At 34.1% G+C, this 22,884-nt stretch overlaps 1 protein-coding gene across 4 annotated transcripts in view; it reads left to right on the top strand.

The window, feature by feature from the left end:
- Positions 1 to 19,192, top strand: part of mrj (DnaJ heat shock protein family (Hsp40) member B6 mrj) — a 117,127-nt gene extending 97,935 nt beyond the window's left edge. For all 4 annotated transcript variants that reach the window (XM_089093417.1, XM_089093414.1, XM_089093415.1 and 1 more), the window contains 3 exons: positions 11,650 to 11,889; positions 14,431 to 14,680; positions 17,453 to 19,192. In XM_089093417.1, coding sequence (XP_088949543.1) covers positions 11,650 to 11,889; positions 14,431 to 14,680; positions 17,453 to 17,549 — 587 coding nt within the window. In that variant the 3' untranslated portion in view covers positions 17,550 to 19,192. The remainder of the gene's footprint in view (positions 1 to 11,649; positions 11,890 to 14,430; positions 14,681 to 17,452) is intronic.
- The last annotated feature ends 3,692 nt before the right edge of the window (positions 19,193 to 22,884 follow it).

Raw genomic sequence — 22,884 nt, 5'->3', positions numbered from 1 at the left:
AGTTGTGGGTGAAAAAGGTAAGTACTACAAGTTGGAAAATGGGTTTAGGAGGGACATTAAGAAATTAATTTGCTCTGAAAGGGTGTTTGAAAAGTATTTCTTGGTGTTGAGGTATTCAAAAAGCTGTAAAGTATAGTTTTGGATGAAAAAGATAATTACTTCAAGTTGGAAAATGGGTTTAGGAGGGATATTAAGAAAGTAGCTTGCTCTGAAATAGTCTTTGAAAAGTATTTCTTGGTGTTGAAGTATCCAAAATGCTGTATAGTATAGTTGTGGGTGACAAATATAAGTACTTCAAGTTGTAAAATGGGTTTAGGAGGGACATTCAGAAAGTAACTTGCTCTGAAATGGTCTTTGAAAAGTATTTCTTGGTGTTGAGGTATCCAAAAAGCTGTAAAGTATAGTTGTGGGTGAAAAAGATAAGTACTTCAAGTTGGAAAATTGGTTTTGGAGGGACATTAAGAAAGTAACTTGCTATGAAAGTGTATTTCAAAAGTATTTCTTGTTTATAAAATAACCCAATAGCTGTAAAGCATAGGTGTTGTTGAAAATTATAAGTACTAAAATATTGGCAACGTGTTTGTTGGGGAAAATGATAATCTATCGTTATCTGCATTGGCATTTGAAAAGTATTTCTTGATGGTGAGGTATCCAAATAGATTTCAAGTATGGTTGGGTGTTGGAGTTCATAATTAATTAATGTTGGAAAAATTGGTTTAGGAGGGACAGTAAGACAATAACTTGATCTGAAATGGTCAATGAAATGTAGTTCTTGATGTTGATGAATCCAAAAAGCTGTATAGTATAGTTGTGAGGTGATACAATTATATAGGAACTTGCTAAGATAATTTCAATGAATTGTTTAACTTTGTTTAGAGGTAACAATAAATCTCTAATGATTGCTCTCGGATGACAATGAAATATAAACCCTGTTGGAAATAAGTGTCGTTTGTGCATAAAGAAATTATGAAGATCTGAAATAGTATTAGAAGATTATGAATGGGTGATTAGGTATCCAAAAAGCTGAAAAGAATATTTGTGGGTGAAAAAGATAAGTACTTCAAGTTGGAAAATGGGTTTAGGAGGAACATAAAGAAAGTAACTTGCTCTGAAATGGTCTTTGAAAACTGTTTCTTGGTGTTGAGGTATACAAAAAGCTGTCAAGTATAGTTGTGGGGGAAAAACAGAAGTACTTAAAGTTAGACTATGGGATTGGGAGGTGCATTAAAAAAGTAACTATATCTGACATGATCTTTGAAAAGTATTTATTGGTGATGATGTATCCAAAAAGCTGTAAAGTATAGTTGTGGGTGACAAAGATAAGTACTTCAAGTTGAAAAATGGGTTTAGGAGGGACGTTAAGAAAGTAACTTGCTCTGAAATGGTGTTTGAAAAATATTTCTTTGAGTTGATGTATCGAAAAAGCTGTAATATATAGTTTTTGCTGAAATAGTAAACTACTTCATGTCGGAAAATGGGTGTTGGAGGGAAATTAAGACAGTAACTTGCTCTTAAAATGAGATTGAAAAATATTTCTTGGTGTTAATGTATCCAAAAATCTGTAAAGTATAGTTGTGAGTGAAAAAGATAATTACTTCAAGTTGGAAAATGTGTTTAGGAGGGACATTAATAAAGTAACTTTCTCTGAAATTATCTTTTTTAAGTGTTTCTGGGCGTTGATGGCTAAGATTATCTTTTTTTTATGGATGATGATGAAAAAAGATAATTCCTCCATGCTTGGAAATTGCCATAGGAGGGACATTATAATTTGAACTTTCTATTTAATGGCCTATATCATGTCTTTCCTGGTTTCGAGGAATACGAAATGCTGAAAAGTCTGGTTGTGTGTGAGAACTATAAGTCGTTAAAGTTGGAAAATGGGTTTAGGAGGGAGATTAAGAAAGTAACTTGCTCTGAAATGGTCTTTGAAAAGTATTTCTTGGTGTTGAGGTATGCAAAAGGCTGTAAAGTATAGTTGTGGATGAAAAAGATAAGTACTTCAAGTTGGAAAATGGGTTTAGAAGCGACATTAAAAAAGTAATTTGCTCTGAAATGGTCTTTGAAAAGTATTTATTGGTGTTGAGGTATTCAAAAAGCTGTAAAGTATAGTTTTGGATGAAAAAGATAAGTACTTCAAGTTGGAAAATGGGTTTAGGAGGGACATTAAGAAAGTAACTTGCTCTGAAATGGTCTTTGAAAAGTATTTCATGGTGTTGAGGTATCCAAAAAGCTGTAAATTATAGTGTTGGGTGCAAAAGATAAGTACATCAATTTGGAAAATGGGTTTAGGAGGGAAATTAAGAAAATAACTTGCTCTGAAATGGTCTTAGAAAAGTATTTCATGGTGTTGAGTTATAGAAAAAGCTGTAAAGTATAGTTGTGGGGAGGGATGTTAATAATGTATGTAGCAATTTTCTTTACGTGTATAAGTATTTCTTTTTGTATAATTAACATTATTGATTGATAGTAGAGTTGTGGGTGTTATAGAGTTTTCCTTCTGGTTGAAACTTTATTTGAGGAGGGCCATTAAGAAAGTAACATTATCTGACATGGTGTTTGAAAAGTATTTCTTGGCGTTGAGGTATACAAAAAGCTGTAAAGTATAGTTGTGGGTGAAAAAGGTAAGTACTACAAGTTGGAAAATGGGTTTAGGAGGGACATTAAGAAATTAATTTGCTCTGAAAGGGTGTTTGAAAAGTATTTCTTGGTGTTGAGGTATTCAAAAAGCTGTAAAGTATAGTTTTGGATGAAAAACATAAGTACTTCAAGTTGGAAAATGGGTTTAGGAGGGACATTAAGAAAGTAGCTTGCTCTGAAATGGTCTTTGAAAAGTATTTCTTGGTGGTGAGGTATCCAAAAAGCTGTAATGTATAGTTGTGGGTGTCAAATATAAGTACTTCAAGGTGAAAAATGGGTTTAGGAGGGACATTAAGAAAGTAACTTGATCTGAAATGGTCTTTGAAAAGTATTTCTTGGTGTTGAGGTATCCAAAAAGCTGTAAAGTATAGTTGTGGGCAAAAAAGATAAGTACTTCAAGTTTTGAAATGGGTTTAGGAGGGACATAAAGAAAGTAACTTGTTCTGAAACGGCATATCTAAGGTATTTATTGGATTTGAGGTATCCATAAAGCTGTAAATTATAGTTGTGGGTGAAAATGTTAAGTACTTGAAGTTGCAAAATGGGTTTAGGAGGTACATTTAGATATTAACTTGCTCTGAAATGGTCTTTGAAAAGTATTGAAAAGTATTTCTGTTGTATGAATCGTCCAGATAGCTCTATATGAGATGTGTGGTTGAAAGAGGTAATTACTCTACGTTGGAAAATAAGCGTAGGTAGCACAATGACACTTTAAATGGATCACATAAGGTCTTTTAACAGAATAACATTATGGTGATTTATCCAAAAAGATAAAAAGTATAGTTGTGGGGAGGGACATTAAGAAAGTAACTTGCTCTGAAATGGTCTTTGAAAAGTATTTCTTGGTGTTGAGATATCCAAAAAGCTGTAAAGTATAGTTTTGGGTGAAAAAGATAAGTACTAAAAGTTGGAAAATGTGTTTAGGAGGGACATTAAGAAATTAACTTGCTCTGAAATGGTCTTTGAAAAGTATTTCTTGGTGTTGAGGTATCCAAAAAGCTGTAAAGTATAGTTGTGGGTGACAATGATAAGTACTTCAAGTTGGAAAATGGGTTTAGGAGTTAAATTAAGAAAGTACTTTCCTCTGAAATTGTCTTTGAAAAGTATTTCTTGGTGTTTAGGTATCCAAAAAGCTGTAAAGTATACTTTTTGGGGAAAAAGATATGTAATTAAAGCTGGAAAATGGGTTTGGGATGGATAATAAGGGAGTAACTTTATCTGAGATGGTCTAAATAGTTTCATGTTGGTGATGTATCCGCAAAGCTGTACAGTATAGTTGTGGGTGAAAAAGATAAGTACTTCAAGTTGAAAAATGGGTTTAGGATGGTCATTCAGAAAGTAACGTTATCGATAATAGTGTTTGAAAAATATGTTCTGGTTTTGAGGTATCCAAAAAGCTCTGATATATAATTGTTCGTGAAACAGTAATCTACTTCAAATTGGAAAAATGATTTAGTAGGGACATTGAGAATTGAACTTGATCTTAAATGGTGATTGAAAATTATATCTTGGTGTGGATGTATCCAAAAAGCTGTAAAGTATAGTTGTGGGTGAAAAAGATAAGTACTTCAAGTTGGAAAATGGGTTTAGGAGGGACATTAATAAAGTAACTTTCTCTGAAATTGTCTTTGAAAAGTATTTCTTGGTGCTGAGGTATCCAAAAAGCTGTAAATTATAGTTTTTTTTGTAATATAGAAGTTAGTATATATTGATTTTGAGTGGTTGATTTTCATTTTTTTATCTTCGTTCACTTTTTTTGACGTAGTAAAGTTTCTAACGTTTTTTATGTATACAAATATCAGGTTGGTATAGGTTTGGGTGAAAAAGATATTTTCTTCTAGTTGTAAAAAGGATTTTGGATGGACATTAAGAAAGTTACTTGCTCTAAAAGGGTCTTTGAAAAGTATTTCTTGGTGTTGAGGTATCCAAAAGGCTGTAAAGTATAGTTGTGGATAAAAAAGATAAGTACTTCAAGTTGGAAAATGGGTTTAGGAGGGACATTAAGAAAGTAATTTGCTCTGAAATGGTCTTTGAAAAGTATTTCTTGGTGTTGAGGTATTCAAAAAGCTGTAAAGTATAGTTTTGGATGAAAAACATAATTACTTCAAGTTGGAAAATTGGTTTAGGAGGCACATTAAGAAAGTAACTTGCTCTGAAATGGTCTTTGAAAAGTATTTCATGGTGTTGAGGTATCCAAAATGCTGTAAATTATAGTTTTGGGTGAAAAAGATAAGTTCTCCAAGTTGGAAAATGGGTTTAGGAGAGATATTAAGAAAATAGCTTGCTCTGAAATGGTCTTAGAAAAGTATTTCATGGTGTTGAGGTATCCAAAAAGCTGTAAAAGTATAGTTGTGAGGAGAGACATTAAGAATTGAATTTGCTATTAACTTGTCTATTAAATGTGTGTTGTTTTTAAGAGTTTAACATTATTGTGTTAAGTTTATTTTTTTGTTTTATTGTTATGTACGTGTACCGTGATTTTTTGTTTGGGTGCGTTATTCATACTATTATTTTATCTGAAATGGTCTTTGTCATGGATTTCTTGGTGTTAAGGTATCCACAAAGCTGTAAGGTATAGTTGTGGGTGACAAAGGTAAGTACTACAAGTTGTAAAATGGGTTTAGGAGGGACATTAAGAAATTAATTTGCTCTGAAAGGGTGTTTGAAAAGTATTTCTTGGTGTTGAGGTATTCAAAAAGCTGTAAAGTATAGTTTTGGATGAAAAACATAAGTACTTCAAGTTGTAAAAAGGGTTTAGGAGGGATATTAAGAAAGTATCCTTCTCTGAAATAGTCTTTGAAAAGTATTTCTTGGTGTTGAGGTATCCAAAAAGCTGTAAAGTATAGTTGTGGGTGAAAAAGATAATTTCTTAAAGTTTGATAATATGTATATTAGAAACATTAAGAAATTAATTTGCTCTAGAATTGTCAATTAATATAATTTCTTTGTGTTTAGGTATACTAAAATCTGTAAAGTATAGATTAGGTTGAAAATCATAGTCACTAAATCTTCGAAAATGGGTTGAGAAAGGACATTAAGCCAGTAACTTGCTCTTAAACGGAATTTCAAAGTTATATATGGGATTTGAAGTATCCATAAAGATTTAAAGTATAGTTGTTGGCGAAAAAGAGAAGTACTTCAAGTTGGAAAATGGACTTAGGAGTGACATTAAGAATGGAATTTGTTCTGAAAGGGCCATATAAAAGTATTTCTTTGTTATGATTTACCCCAAAATAGGTCAATTATAGGGTTGGGGGACAAAGATACTTACTGCAATGTGGAAATAGGGTTAAGAGGGTCATTAGGAATGTCAATTGCTCTGAAATGGCCTTTGAAAAGTATTTCATGATGTTGAGGTATCCAAAAAGCTGTAAAGTATAGTTGTGGGGAGGGACATTAAGAAAGTAACTTGCTCTGAAATGGTCTATGAAAAGTGTTTCTTGGTGTTGAGGTATCCAAAAATCAGAACATTAGACGTTTGTTTGAAAAAGAGAAGTACGTCCAGTTGGAAAATTTGTTGTTGATGGACATTGAGAGTCTAAGGTGATGATTTATGGACTATGAAAAGTTTGTCTTGGTGTTAATTAAGAAAAAAAGATTGAAATACTATTATTTGGGGAAAAAGAGAATTAATTCTATTTGGACTATTGGTGGATAATTGACAGTATTAATTGTACTTGCTTGAACATGACCTACAAAAAGTATTTCTTGGTGTTGAGGTATCCAAAAAGCTGTAAAGTATAGTATATGAGGTGATTGAGCTGAAGTCAAATATGGAACATTGGTTTGGGATTAGTCTTAAAAGAGTAAATAGCTATGACATCGTCTTTGAAAAGTGTTTCTTGGTGTTGAAGTATCCGAACATCTGTAAAGTATAGTTGTGGGTGACAAATATAAGTACTTCAAGTTGGAACATGGGTTTAGGAGGGACATTAAGAAAGTGACTTTATCGTGAATGGTGCTTGAAATATATGTCCGGGATTGGAGGTATCGGAAAAGCTGTAATAAATAGTTGTGCCTGAAAGGGTACAGTACATTATTTTGGAAAATTGATTTTGTAAAGAAAGTAAGACATAAACTGGCTCTGAAAAGGAGATTGACAAATATATCTATGTGTTGAAATATCCAAAAACCTGCACAGTATAGTTGTGGTGGAAAAAGATAAGCAATTCTATTTGTAAAATTTTTGGTTTATTTAAATTAATAATATTTAGTTCTCTTATAATTACTTTGAATTGTTAAAATTTGTTTGGATTTTTCATAATAACTGTAAAGTTTAGATGTGGTGGAAATAGATTATTCCTTAAAGTTGGAAAATGGGGTTAGAAGGGAAATTAAGAAAGTAACTTTCTCTAAAATGGTATTTCAAAAGCATTTCTTGGTGTTGAGTTAACCAAAAGGTTGTAAAGTATAGTTGTGGTGAAAATGATAAGTACTTCAAGTGGGAAAATGGGTTTAGTAGATGTATTAATAAAGTAACTTGCTCTAAACTGGTCTTTGTAAAGTATTTCTTGGTGTTGAGGTATCCAAAAGGCTGTAAAGTATAGTTGTGGATGAAAAAGATATGTACTTCAAGTTGGAAAATGGGTATAGTGGGGATATTTAGAAAGTAACTTGCTCTAAATTGGTTTTTGAAAAGTATTTCTAGGTGTTGAGGTATACAAAAAGCGGAAAAGTCTACTGTAGTGAGAAAATGATGTTAACTAAATTATTTACATTTGGGGTATTATTGCCTTTAAGAATGTATCTTTCACTAAAATTTTATTTGTATTGTATGTATTTATTTTTAGGTATCCAAAGAGATGTATTGTAAATTTGTTGGTGAAATAGATAAGTACATCTCGTTTAAAAATTATCGGATTAGGGACCTCAAGAAAGTATCTTGCTCTGGAATTGTCTTTGAATAGGATTTCTTGGTGTTGAGGTATCCAAAAAGCTGTAAAGTATAGTTGTGGGTGAAAAAGATAAGTACTTCAAGTTGGAAAATGGGTTTAGGAGGGAAATTAAGAAAGTAACTTGCTCTGAAATGGTCTTTGAAAAGTATTCCTTTGGTGTTGAGGTATCCAAAAAGCTGTAAAGTATTGTTGTGTGTGAAAAAGATAAGTACTTCCAGTTCTAAAATGAGTTTAGGAGGGATATTAGGATAGTAACTTGCTCTGAAATGGTCTTTGAAAAGTATTTCCAGGTGATTAGGTATCCAAAAAGATGTAATGTATAGTTTAGGGTGAAAGACATAAGTACTACAAGTTGGAAAATGTGTGAAGGAGGGACATTAAGAAAGTATTTTGCTCTGAACTGGTCTTTGAAAAGTATTTATTGGTGTTGAGGTATCCAAAAAGCTGTGAAGTATAGTTGTGGGTGAAAAAGATTAGTACTTCAAGTTGGAAAATGGGTTTAGGAGAGATATTATGAAAGTAACTTGCTCTGAAATGGTCTTTGAATAGGATTTCTTGGTGTTGAGGTATCCAAAAAGCTGTAAAGTATAGTTATTGGTCAAAAAGATAAGTACTTCAACTTGGAAAATGGGTTTAGGAAGGACATTAAAAAAGTAGCTTGCTCTGAAATGGTCTTTGATTAGTATTCCTTGGTTTTGAAGTATCCAAAAGGCTGTAAACTATAGTTGTGCGTGAAAAAGATAAGTACTTCAAGTGGGAAAATGGGTTTAGGAGGGACGTTAAGAAAGTAACTTGCTCTGAAATGGTCTTTGAGAAGTATTTCTTGGTGTTGAGGTATCCAAAAACTGTAAAGTTGATTACGTCATTCTATGTCCATAAATGGATTCCTGTCGGGATCTTCTGATAGGGTTCTACCGATTATTTAATAAATTTCTCATATATTCAACTATCTTAGTCGATTACTTCATTCTATGTCCATAAATGGATTCTCGTCATGACTTTCTGATAGGGTTCTACCGATTATGTAATCAATTTCTCAGAAATCCATTTGTTCTAGTTGATTACATCATTCTTTGCACATATATGGATTCCCGTCACGAGCTCCTGATAGGGTTCTACCGATAAAGTAAACAATTTCTTGGGAATTCTCTCCCTTCGATTACACAGTCAATATATCTCATCCCCACCTTCCCCATAGAAACAACAAATTAATTCCCCTTTCTTGAATCAATAATTCCCCTTAGAAACAACAAATTAATTCCCCTATCGTGAATCAATAATTCCCATTAGAAACAACAAATTCATTCACCTTTCTTGAATCAATAATTCTCCTTAGAAACAACAAATTAATTCCCCTTTCGTGACAATCAATCAACCTTGACATCACCTGTCACGTGCGATCTAACTGTTTCCTATTTCTGGACACATTGACATTCGCATCGAGCGTGCACTTGGCCAAAACAACAACAACATCAGCACCTTTGGAAATTTAGGTCATTGACCCCATTAGACTCGATCAATAATCCTTGAATAAATTATGTAAAAAAGTTGGCCAAAACAACAACAACATCAAATAAATCGACATGTCAGAAATTTAGGTCATTGACTCCGGTACCCCAGTTGTTAGACTCAATAATCCTGAAAACATCCATCAAAGTGAGAAAGTTCCTGTTTTTTTCATTCTCACTGACAAAAACCATAAAACAGACATAAATTATTGTTGACATCCGAGAAAAATATCAAATAAATTGACCAACACACGTAACCGTCCAAGAAACATCCATAAAAGTGAGAAAATTCATGTTTTTTCAAGTGAGAAAAATTCTGTTTTTTCATTCTCAGTGAGAAAACCATAAACCACGTGGTAATCGTCGGACCTTTAGGGTCATTTCTACTATTAAGTCATCCTCAAAGATATAGTTATTGTATTTTTCGACCTTGCTGAACAAAATGGCTATCTCAAAATTTTGATCAGGTGACTTTGAAAAAAAGAGCGTTGGAGGGGGCCAAGTTACCCTCCATTTTTTGGTCACTTAAAAAGGGAACTAGAACTTTTAATTTCCGTTCGAATGAGCCCTCCCGCGATATTCTAGGACTACTGGATTGATACGATCACCCCTGGAAAAAAAATCAAAAAAGTCCGTTCTCGTGACTGATGTTTTGGCAAAAATTACAAAATTTTGCATTTTTGCAGGTAAAAGCTTGAAAACTCGATGGCAGAGTTCCTTGATTTACCAACTGTGAGGGTGGGTTTCTAATTAAAGGTCCATGACTTTTAGGGGGTGTTTTCCCCTTTTTTTCGAAATAAGCCAAATTTTCTCAGGTGCGTAACTTCTGATGGGTAAGACGAAACTTAATGAAACTTATATATTTGAAATCATCATAAAAATAAGATTCTGTTGTATTATCTATATGTATAAAAATTCCTATTTTTAGAGTTTCAGTTACAATTGAGCCAGGTCGCTCATTACTTACCGTTCGTTACCACGAACTGTTTGATAGCTCAAGATACGACATCTCTGATTGACATCATTTTTCTGATTATTTTCTATTTCATTCCAATTTCATATTCTATGATTTGACTATTCCCTCTTGGCTGTTTTAACTCCTGTTATTTTGAACTCTCGGTACCTTGAATTCTTGTTCCTCTGTTCCCTTGAATTTCAATTTATCGAGAGTTGACTGTATATGCGTTGAGGAGAGCTGTAGCTACTTGACCTGCTAACAAATTGTGGCTTGAAAGAGAATTTCTAGGCCGTTTTCTGCTGGATTTTATATTGAATATACCCAGAAGCAACATTTTTATAAGCTTGCAAGTTTTAATGCCAAATTTTTATTACTATTTAAGTCCGCATCTGTTTGTAAGTAAGCATTTTTTTGTTAAAAATAAAGAAGACTAAAAATAGGTTGCTCTTGTCTGATTCCAATTTGAATGAGTCAGTGTAATCTCAACCAGTAAACCGGTACCACAGCTCAAAATATGGCCCAAAAAACTGGTCGCAGTTACATGCTTCTCATTAAGTCCGATTGGTCTTTGTGGTTAGATTTTTGTAATAATGTACATAATGAGTGTTGAATAAATAATGCTTACTTATATAGTAGGCTATCATTAATTTATATTTTATTTTAATTGGTAGTTAAATTATATATAATATACACGTCTCTCGTTAGCAATGAAGCTTAAAACGTCACCATCTGAAAAAAAAATAAAAATATTTGCCTGTCCCTGATTTAATCTGTAGCTTCTGCAGAAACTTCCCCTTCTGAGGATCTGGATTTTTCTGTTAAAGAGGACAAACCTTTGGTAAAAAGGATCGCTACGTTGGACTTAAAGTTATTCCTTTAGATAGAAATCTGTCTTTGGACCTCATAGACCTGATAGAAATGAAAGTTTGTAGAAATTCGAATAATTTAAGAAAGCTTCAACGTATTTTCCCTGGTTTAGCACTGAGAATGCTCTTTCACTGTCTAATTAAATTGTACGTCTCTTGTTGCCCGATTGAATGGATGTCCACCTTTCATTCTTTCCTGGGACTATTTTCCGAGATTCAGGTTAAAGCAAGAAAAGACTCATCGGTAACTAAACTACTGTTGACTCTTATGTCCCTTTTATACTCTTATTATGCTTTTATTTTTGTTTCGTCAGCTCAGTCAAACCTTTCCACTGCTCTTGATTAAACTCCTTAATTTGTTTCTGATCTTTCTTTTTATCATCTCTCAAGTATCTATGAAATTAGAATTGCTTTTACCCTCTCTGTAAGATCGAATTTTAATCCCTTAATTGTGTATCACATTATTTGGGACACGCTTGCTGTGTGAGCTCTTAGGTGTCACTCTTTTTCGGATTAAAAAAAAAAATGTGATAAATTCTCCAGACTTTGATTAATTTTCTTCTTTCTTTCTTTCGTTTTGGTGTTGATTTATACTTTTATTTTCTTTTGTGCCTCTTTTTGTAATTTTATTATTATATTCAAGGTGATCCAGTTACACTTCTAACATTCCCTGCTGTCTTACCAGGCCATAGAACTTTGTGGGGGGGGGGGGGGGGATGATGTGTTTACTTGGTTTTGCATTTTTTGTGCGAAATAAATGATAAATCAATATTTTTGTTTTCTAGATAACAAACGCCGAATTTATGATCAGTATGGTAAAGAGGGTCTTAATGGCAGTGCTGGTGCTGGACCTCGTTCTCGGGCTCGTCAAGATCCATTTGCAGATCTATTCGATGATCCCTTTGCTGGTTTCTTCACTGGATTTACATTCCGGGATCCTGAAGACGTATTTAGGGAATTTTTCAAAGATGATCCGTTTGATGACTTTTTTGGAGGAAGTATGTTTGGTGGAAGTATGTTCGGAGGTAAATGCTCATTTGTAATTTGAGATTTTTCTTTCTTTTTCTTTGTCATTATGTCCTACTCTTAATCTTTTAAAGTTTGATTCTATTTCACTGTCAAATCTTTCTTAAACCCTATTCCTAAGATTGGGATGCAAAAGAAAAATCACTTCTTTTTTACGGAAAATTGAGTTTGAAATATAGAAAGCTTGCCTTGTGAAAGCCAGAATGTCGTAACTGACACCCCTAGTCAAAATTGAGTTACGAACCCCACCAGAGTTATTTTTTACGAGCTTTCTAATGGTGTTGTTCGTTTTGTTGTACGATGCCTCCCGGCTGAGTAAATCAAAAATTGAACTTTACCGTAAGTGCATGTTTTTTACTTTTGTGAAAGCGGAAATTGTCGTAACTGACTGGATGATTAACCTCTGGTCAGTTACGACATCAAACGAACAAAGTTTGTTCATCAAATGAACAGTGCTGGAAGTTACTTTCATTAAAAATAATGTTCCATTTTCCAAAGTTAAACAACTTCAATATAAACAAGGTACTTGGAAAGAGTCGGTTACAAACTATCGTTTTCTGACGAATTTGTCTCTGAAATAAACATTGCTATGTAGGGTAAACTTAAGGCAAGGAAAGACACTTCTTCCACAAAAGGGGTTGAGTTTCTTGTGGCCCCAAAGCTGTCGGATTTCAAACCTGTTATTCATATTGAAAAATCAAAGATGCGCAATCAGCCTACAGGTTTATGTCTCCTCTAAATGTGGAGTACTACAAGTGTGTTTTTGCAAGTATGAATCAAAATAACAACCACCTACCCCCTGCAGTTCAGAGGGCATGCTCAGAAGAAGAAGCTGTAACCCCCTCTCCTCACAAACAAATCCGGGAAAAGGGGAAAGGCAGTCAGTAAAGACCGAAGAAGTTACCTTGCATTTTTTCCCCAAGTAGTCGGAATTTTTGAAGTTGTATTATAATCACTTTGTATTAAATTCAGTTTAAACGACCAAACTAGTACAAAAAGGTAGAAACGCCACTTTTGGGCTCTAAAATAAGGCTTGCATGTTCCTGAGAAAACCTCGATGATGAATTGTCGTAACAGAATGGAAAAGGAACCCAAGCACTGTCTGCCCTTACGTAGTTAACTACTTTAGCAGCAAGAAAGGGCGGGCTAAAATGTATCCGTTTTTGTTCGTCCTTTTGACCTAGTAAATCTTATCCAACAGGACCAAAATTCTACCAACAGGTGTCCTTCACTAGCGTCTTTAAATTGGCGTTTCATTCGTTTTTCTGTCTACCATATGTTCATCTCCACAAAAACTGATTTGTTCAATTGCCTTTTTCTCGGAATTTTAAAAAGTGCGGTTACTACATTCTTGCTTTCACAAGGCGACCTGAAACCTTGCACTACACTTGTTTTATTGTTCAAGATTTGCATTTTTTCCAAAATGTTTAACAATGATTTAGGAATTCCGTGTTATTTTAAGTCCAATTGTAGTATTATTTCCAAAAATAAAATGAATATTTGGTACATAACAGTTTTTGGTTGTTTGTTTGTTTAATTTTACTTGTTCAAATTTCGATTTTAAACGCAATAAGTGCACTTTTAGCGTAACACCAAGGGGCCAAACGCTTTACAGAAATACATAATGTTTTTGTTAGGGAGGGACGGGGTGGGTCAAAGTCGGAAAAAGACAGTTTTTGGCGACTATTTTTTGTTTTTTTCTGGTGACGTGGTCCTCTGGAGCGATATTAGGAAGGGGGACTATCCCCCTTCCTAATATTAAAAACTAAATTAATTAGTAGGAGATGCGTTAATTTAATCTGTCGAGTATGCTAAATTTTAGAATGGACCATCAAGACAAAGTTTGGGAAAAGAGTCAAATAACGCTTTTTCAATTACTGCAGCTGAGCTAGCTGATATATTAGACTTGAAGTAAGATAGAACCATTGTTGTTGAGGATATTGTGACGTTTTTGATAGAATTTCTATTAGAAGTCTGAATTTCTTCATGCAGGGAAAGAAAGGAAGGGAACATCTAAATTAAGGAATGGAAGGTTATGTCCTTCACTTGTCACAGCGCTGTCTATCCATTTTTTTTCCAAGGCATCCACTTTTGAATAGTCGTAGCTATTATTTCGAGCCGTTTTATTTGTTTAAACTACTCTCATACCACTTTTTTTTATATATAGATACCGAATATTTCTGAATATGTTATTATAACTCCGATTTCTCTCTCTCTCTCTCTCTCCCTCTCTTTCTCTCTCTCTCTCTCTCTTTCTCTCTCTTTCTCTCTCTCTCTCTCTCTCTTCCTCTCGGTCGTTTCCTCTCTATTGCTTATATATATATATATATATCTCAATGGTCAGGTATGCCAGTAGCTATTAAATTGTTCCTGCTTCGATTCTAGAAATATTCTTTATTATTATATTTAATCACGCAAAGTAATCCTAATTACGTTCATAGTTGGTTTTCGACCTATTCTATTTTAGTAAATACTCTATTTATTCTTTGTCTAAGTTATTAGTGACCTTGCTAAGATATTTGTTGATATTCTTTTTTTAGGTCCTCGCAGGAGTCGCGGAAATCAGGTGGCCCAACCCTCAATTTTCTCTTCATTTGGTTTTGGACTTAACCCATTTGGTAACATGGGTATGGGTATGGGAATGAGTCCCTTTGACATGCTGGAGAATGGAGGAGGAGGAGGAGGAAGTGGTGGATTTTTCTCGTCCACTACATTTGGCTCAGCTGGTGGAGGCAGACAGAGCTCCACATCAACTAGGATGATGGGAAACAAGAAAATTGTCACTCAAAAGTAAGTTATTGTTTCATCTATTTTATATGGTACGATACATGACTAACATCTTTATATTAGATTGCACTAAATCTTGGGCTGATTCATATAAATATTTGACGCTAAAGAGAATAGTATAGAAAAACAGAGACCCATTTTAATTTCTTGTTCTGGTAAAATTAAAACTTTCTCTGAGGCTTGCTTTCAGAAATTTCTTTAACATTTTGCGGGCCACAAGTAAAAAAAAAAAGGTACAAAGAATAGCTGAATTTTTAATACTCGGGATTTCTTTTATCATGGGAGATCTCGAGATTAAGCATTAAATCCAAGTCCTAAAGAACTTCCATTTTTGATAAGGGCAAAATTACTGTATTATTATTTATTTTTCACCCACACTATACAACAATATAATAAGTGGAGTAATATATTAAAAAAAAAAAAAAAACAACATACAAATACTAATAGAAATGCTAACACTAATACTAATAATCACATATAGCAAATACAAATAGAAAACGCTTATAGAGCACATAAAAAAAAAAAAAAAAAAAAAAAAAAAAAAAACCTGAAAGAACATAATTTGGTGATGATGCGGAGAAATACGAACGCAAGTTGTGTTTGAGAGCTCTCTGAGCAGTAATTCTAGTTTTAATGTAATATCAGGAACAAGAAATTTTCTTGCAAAGAACCGGCTGCTACAATACTTAGAGCAGGACCTGATTAGGGTTTGTAGATGCGATCCCACATTGGAGCAGTTTCCAATATTAATAAATATCATGTGAACCTCTTTTACATAATTCGTTGCTAAGTTTGACTTATTGCGTTTTCAAGGTTAGTGACACTTTAAGTCGGGGCCTAAAACTGTATAGGCACATTCATTTTTTGTGTTTCACCTACCGTAAATGCTTGTCAGACCTACTGGGTTTTGACGGGAAGGTGTTACTGAGTCTTGGATTTCTTTTACTTGATCGCTTTGCGATTTTAACGTTTAAATTTCCATCTTTTGATTTTATATTATTTCAAAATTACTTTTATATTTATAAGAATTGAATTTCATAATCAAAACTGGATTATGAAATACCAGGAGTGTTTAATCCCGTGCTTATTACCTCCCTTCATTGAAATCTTCAGATTTTCTTAAAGTTGGCCAATGAAATTTTTCACTTTTTTCTTCTTCTTTTGTATTCCATTAAAGAAGAGGTTAAATTAGATGCGATTATATTTGTGCTTAGGACATGGGTATAGCTTTATTTTTATTAGCTTTATCAAAGAATTAGTATAAAACTAAACATTGAAAACAAAACTTGTTAAATTTTAAAAATTACTAATTTAAGAACTAATAAAATCACAATTTAAGTTGATTTTAGTTGAAGAATTCATTTTTCAAAATCAGGAACTAAATATTACGGGATTGACGAGCTTGCGAACCGAAACGTTATTTAACTTATTAGCGCAACAAGATTTTTTGGTGAAAATCACTTCAGAACTGCCCTTTAACAATATTTATTTGCAGTTTTGTTCTTACGGCATTGATTTGTTTAAATCTTTGTCATCTCTCAGTCATCTTAGAAAGTAAAAATTAAAAAACTAATTTTTGGAACTTTGACCAGCTTTCTTGGAGCAGGCATTGAATGTTGGATGTTATCTTCTTCCAAATCTGAAGAATTTTCTTTTCCCCACCATTTCAGCATGTATCTCTCTTCCTATTCTTATCGTAAAAAATAGCTTTTCTGTGAATCTATGTTTTATATTCAGTCTATTCAAGCTTTGCTAAAAACCACTATGCACCTATATTTGCTGGATGGTTAGATGGCTCGTATTTAACATAAATGGGTTATGCCTCAGAATGCAAAAGATTCAAAAATTTTAATTGCCATTTTTTGTGCTGATGGTCAGACAGGCTGTGTTTATTCAGCCAAAAATGCCATACAAAAGAGAACAAAAATCAGTGTCAATGGACTAGGGTGGAATTTATTAAAAGCGAAATAGCTCTTTTTTTTTTTTTTTTTTTTCTTTTTTTTTATGGCTGGATCAAGAAAATCCCTGTGTTCCAGCGAATGTAAAAAAATAAAATAAAAAAATAGTAGTATCAGCTCTTGACGCAAGAACACAAAGCAGTTTTTTTTCTATTGACTTCAAACCTACAGGACGTATAGCAAGGGTACTTTGATCGAAGACCCCCCCCCCCCAAAAAAAAAAATCGGCTGTAGGCCTATCGACTCGTGACACAAAAGATTTGAAGTCTCTTTTTTAGCTGACCGACTTGAAACTTCCGGGGCATGTAGGTATGACCAAGGGAACCTCAATGAAAACGAAAAATATTTGAAACAAATTTTGTTGTATTGATTCGTGAAAGTACGCAGCAGCAGCAGCGGCATAGTAGGAATTGATTGGAATAGGAAGTATTGTGTTGAGTTGTATTGCATATACAGTGTTTCCATTTCAATTTTTAAACAATTTGTGAAAACCTACACAATTTTCAGCTATAAAATCAGTAGATGGCTCTTAGTTCGAGCAATCTACCGATTTTTGCGGAAAAGTGTTTCGATATATTCTTATTTTGTTGGGAGATGGGTGGATAGAGACTGTTGGAAGATCTTCCGGAAAAGTCAGTAGAAGTAGAAACACTGTGCATGCATTGTATTTCGGTCGGAAGAATTGGATTGCCGGATCCATGCAAGACACAATCGATGATAGGATTATTACCATAGGGGGATATAAACTATTAATTACTTTTATTGTGTAATCTTTTGAAAGCAAGCTGTTATGTAATTTTATTGTATCATGTTTCAGGGTTATTGAAAATGGCGTCGAAACGGTCACCATTTCTGAAAATGGCGTTTTGAAATCGAAAACTGTTAATGGTGTCCCTCAAGCACTTGGATACTAATGTCAATTTCTTAGGCGGGAAAAAATACAGACAAGGGCGAAGTTCACCCTTATGTATAGTTTTTCCTTTACTCTTCGTGGGACTAAAAATCCTGTTTATACTTACAACGTAATTGGTCTACAACGCAATTTATACAAAACCACGGAATTGGTCTAGTTTGTAACAAGTATTTTTATGTACTATAAGAAATATACGTGTTATGTGAAGTGAACAGCATTTTAATGTTTTCATCAATGTGAATAATTTCGATGAAGCTAGACTTACTTAGCACGCTGTTGTTAATCCCTATTCTACTGCGTACTGAAATGTCGAGATCTTGAATAAGGGCTATTTTCAGATGTGTAAATTAACATGGGGCTAAATACGAAGGGGGGGGGGGGAGGGTGTAAGGGCATAGACTTCCTACAGACGCTGCTTTGGGCTGTTGAGCCATCTTTAGAGAAGAAAAGGGCTTGAAGTGTTCTAAAATATATTTTGATCAAGTCTAAAATGGTGAACCCCACAGCTCAATGAATTGAAAACTTTGTGTACATGTACAAGCGTGTAGACTTTACGCGGGGGCAAAATATTTTTGGCAAAAGGAATGCATCTGATGTCTTAGAAAGTTGTCGTAATTTTGGTGCATTTTCAAATGCATTTGTTTGTGATGTACTGTTTCTAAGCGATCTTAAGATGAAGGCTCTTAGACTTATCTTAGGAGGAAGATGTATTAATCTGTGTGTAAGTATGGCTATCTGCATCTGGGGTTTTGAAATTGCTAAAAGGATATCAGTTGTCTGATTGAGGTGAAATAGTTGAAAACCAGATGCATTCTTGCCCTTGCCATGCTGACCTGTTGATAAATGTGATGAGTTTTGCTGAGATTAATTGGAAAATGATTGAAAATCACAAAATCCAGTAAAGTTCAGTTGAAAAGAAACTTTGTTGCTAGTGTTTTAAAGAAAGATCTCCGTACATCAATATTGCACAGTATAGGATTGGCTCAATAGTATGTATTGCTTTATTTGCTTATTTTTATTGCTATTAACAGTTTATTTTTAAACTTGTAGAGCTTGTTTCAGTAAATTTGGGTTATTTATCTGATTAAAAAGATTGCCTATCCTCAGCGTTTTAGGTGCAAACGTGATGTCCCGAGATTGTTTGTTCTAGTATGCCGGAACTTCAGGTTAATGTTATATCATTTTGCAAAGGTAAAGGGTGTGGTATTGCCTTTGGTTGTCTACTTCAACGGAGCGGGTATATTGAGGTGTTTGGGGAATGCTGTCATCTATGAGAAATCTCATCTGGAGAAAAGTTGAAGTTGATCTTGATAAGTAATGCTTGTGAAGCTGAAACACTTTCTTCAATTTTACATTTCACATTAGTTTAGCATGCGTTTAAATATCGCCTACTAGTACCCACTTTGTCTTATATATAATTGTATTGTTACGAGCTTCTATATAAAAATCGTATGGAATTTTCAAACACAAATATTTAGGATGTCTCAAAAATAGTTTACCCTGTTGACAATCTAAGAGTAACTTATTTGGTTTTTACAGGATATTGCGAAAATCATTTAATAGTATGTAGCAAAGATTCTGTTTAATAAAATGTGTAAGTGTAATGCGCATAGAGATACAATAATAAATATGAACAGACATGAATTTATGTGTCTCAATTTTGTAGTTTTTTTTTAGACCCAAGAATTTTGGTGGTTGATGCTAAACTAGTTTTACTGATTGCCAAAATTGTATAGTGTCAAAGAAGCCAGAGTCGACTCTCTAAGCCCGCTAATCATGAAAGAAGAATTGGTTAGTGAACATGGGTATTCACTACCTTTTATGATAAAAAGTTTATTAAATTCATGTAGAAAATGGAAGCTCGACAACTGAATTTGTTTACCTAAAAGAGTTTGACTGCGCTCAAACTCGATTGTCCAATTTTGGAGCTGGTACCTAGGAACAGTGGCAGCAAATATGCTTTCATGATTGAGGTCATAGTTTTTTAAAAGGTCATAATTTTTTATTTGATCGACAAAAATTTTGATATATTCTATATGTTCACGTAGAATCAACTTCTGCACCCCTTAAATGGTAATTAATTTAAAAAAAACTTTTTCCACAAAATAAGTTTTTCAAAGAAAATTAAAGAACTCCATTAAACAAAAAATTAGCAAAAATAAAATCAAATAATCTACCAAGCGTGAAACTACCACAAATCAGCATCTATAAATAAATGAAACCCACAACGAACAGAAATTACAATAAATAACCGATTCAAACTCAAAACGAGCAGAAATTAACATAAGTTGGGCTCAAAACCCCTGTGCCTTCCCAAGGCCAGAAAAAAATTTGCACTTTACTGAAAAAATACAAGTGAATGTGCATTGTCAGTTTAATGTACATATACTGATATTTAGTAATCAGAATGTTAAAATTATTTGATTTATTAAACTTGTAAAAAGAAAAACATTTATATTTTTTTGTCATTAAAGTGCAAATATTTTTCTGGCCTTGGGAAGGCACAGGGGTAGGGTTTTGAGCCAAAATTATGTTAATTTCTGCTCGTTTTGAGTTTAACACGGTTATTTTTTGTAATTTCTGTTCGTTCTGGGTTTCATTTATTTATCGATGCTGATTTGTGGTAGTTTCACGCTTGGTAGATTATTTGATTTTATTTTTGCTAATTTTTTGTTTAATGGAGTTCTTTACTTTTCTTTGAAAAACTTATTTTGTGGAAAAAGTTTTTTTTTAATTAATTTCTGTTCGTTTTATATTTACATAGTCTTTTCAGGGAAAAATAAAATAATACTTTAAATATTTTCGTTTTTTAAGACTTTATAGTTTGGCCTGCTATTTATATGCTGGAGAAAAATTTTCAGCCATTTTTAACAGCATACACCCTTTTATAAATTTGGACACAAATAGTACTGTTTAATTTAGTTTCATACCTCCTCTAGTTGACCTGAAATGGAAAACTTGATACCACTCACAAAAAATCTGTTTACTTTTTTTGATAGCTTAGATACACTTACGCTATTTTGATTTGGCTAAATTTTAATAGCAGAGGTAGCCCCGAAAGTTTGAACATAATACCCTCAGTCATTCTTGGGATACTGCTGAGATGCCTTATTAAGAATTAGCATTATAACAGTGCATTTTGATTTAATCTTAAGGCAACATTTAGTTTTTAAACATAATGGGCAAATGGGAGGATGGGAGTGGAAGGGGGATTAGTTGCCCTCCAATCACTTTCGACTATTAAAAAGGGCATCAGCCCTTTCTATTTTCAATCGAATGAGCCCTTTTCGAAGTTTCCACGACAACTCCTTCGATGCGAAGTGCACTGGTCTAAACAACAACAACAACAAAATATATCACTAATCACTTTCGACTATTAAAAAGGGTACTAGCCCTTTGAGTTTCAAATCGAATGAGCCCTTTTTCAAGTTTCTACGATAAAGATTTCAATAAAAACCTTATATGCCCCCAGGGTATAACTTATAACCCTTGCCCTGAAGGTTGTGCGGGAGTGTCCTCCTCAAAAACATATTTTTTATCTGGAAATCAACTACGCTGAACAAAATGGCTATCTCAAAATTTTTATTGGATGTGTTTAGGAGAACGATGGGCGTAGAAGGTGGGGGGGGGGGGGGTTTTTACCCTCTAATCACTTTTGACTATTAAAAAGGGCACTGTCCCTTTGAATTTCCAATCGAATTAGCTTTTTTTTCAAATCTCTATGACAACGCCTTCTTCAAAAACCTTATATACCCCCAGGGCATACCTAAAAACCCTTGCCCTGAGGGCTGTGGGGGAGTATCCTCCTCAAAAACATATTTGCTATCTGGAAATCAACTATGCTGAACAAAATGGCTATCTCAAAATTTTGATTGGATGTGTTTGGGCGAATGATGGGGGGGGGAGCTAGTTGCCCTCCAATCACTTTCGACTATTAAAAACGGCACTAGCCCTTTGAATTTCCAATCAAATGAGCATTTTTTTAAGTTTCTACGACAACGCCTTCTATAAAAACCTTATATGCCCCCAGGGCATAGCTTATAATCCTTGCCCTGAGTTTTGTGGGGGAGTTTCCTCCTCAAAAATATATTTCTAACTGGAAATCTACTACGCTGAACAAAATGGCTATCTCAAAATTCTGATGGAATGTTTTTCGGGGAATGATGGGCGTGGGGGGGGGGGCTAGCTGCCCTCCAATCACTTTCGACTTTTAAAAAGGGCACTTTAACTCCCAATTTTAGTCGAATGAGCCCCTTTTGAAGTTTCTACGACGAACCCTTCCATATGAAGTGCCCAGCTCTAAACTAAAAAAATAATAAATAGTACATTGTGCCAACATCGTTCTTATATACTCTCAGGGCATAACTTAAAACCCTTGCCCCGAGGGCTGTGGGGGAGTGTCCTCCTCAAAAATATATTTTCTATCTGGAAATCACCTACACTGAACAAAATGCCTATCTCAAGATTTTGATTGGATGTGTTTGGGGAAATGATGGGCGTGGGGGGGGGGGCTAGTTGCCCTCCAATCACTTTTGACTATTAAAAATGGCACTAGCCCTTTGAATTTCCAATCGAATGAGCCTTTTTTTTAAGTTTCTACGATAACGCCTTCTATAAAAACCTTATATGTCCCCAGGGCATAACTTAAAACCCTTGCCCTGAGTGTTTTTGGGGGAGTGTCCTTCTCAAAAAAATATTTTCTATCTGGAAATCAACTACGCTGAACAAAACGACAATCTCAAAATTTTGATTGGATGTGTTTGGGGGAATTATGGGCGTGGGGGGGGGGGCTAGTTCTCCAATCATTTTCGACTATTAAAAAGGGTACTAGCCCTTTGAGTTTCCAATCGAATGAGCCTGTTTTAAAGTTTCTACGACAACGCCTTCTATAAAAAAACTTATTTGCCCCCAGGGCATAACTTAAAACCCTTGCCCTGAGGGTTGTGGGGGATTTTCATCCTCAAAATCATATTTTCTATCTGGAAATCAACTAAGCTGAACAAAATGGCTATCTCAAATTTTTGATTGGATGTGTTTGGGGGAATGAGGGGCGTGGGGGGGGGGCTAGTTGCCCTTCAATCACTTTCGACTATGAAAAAGGGCACTAGAACACTCAATTTTAATCGAATGAGCCCCTTTTTAAGTTTCAACGACGACCCCTTTCATATGAAGTGCCCAGCTCTAAAGGAAAAAAATTATAAGTAGTACATTGTGCCAACATCGTTCTTATATGCCCTCAGGGCATAACTTAAAACCCTTGTCCCTAGGGACAAGTTGCCCTCCAATCACTCGACTATTAAAAAGGATACTAGCCCTTTGAATTTCCAATTGAATGT

This window comes from Artemia sp. Qi Xiang Cuo, chromosome 8, assembly GCF_049724085.1.
Source record: "Artemia sp. Qi Xiang Cuo chromosome 8, ASM4972408v1, whole genome shotgun sequence".
Classification (NCBI taxonomy): Eukaryota; Metazoa; Arthropoda; class Branchiopoda; order Anostraca; family Artemiidae; genus Artemia; species Artemia sp. Qi Xiang Cuo.
This window is presented reverse-complemented; position numbering and strand designations above follow the sequence as displayed.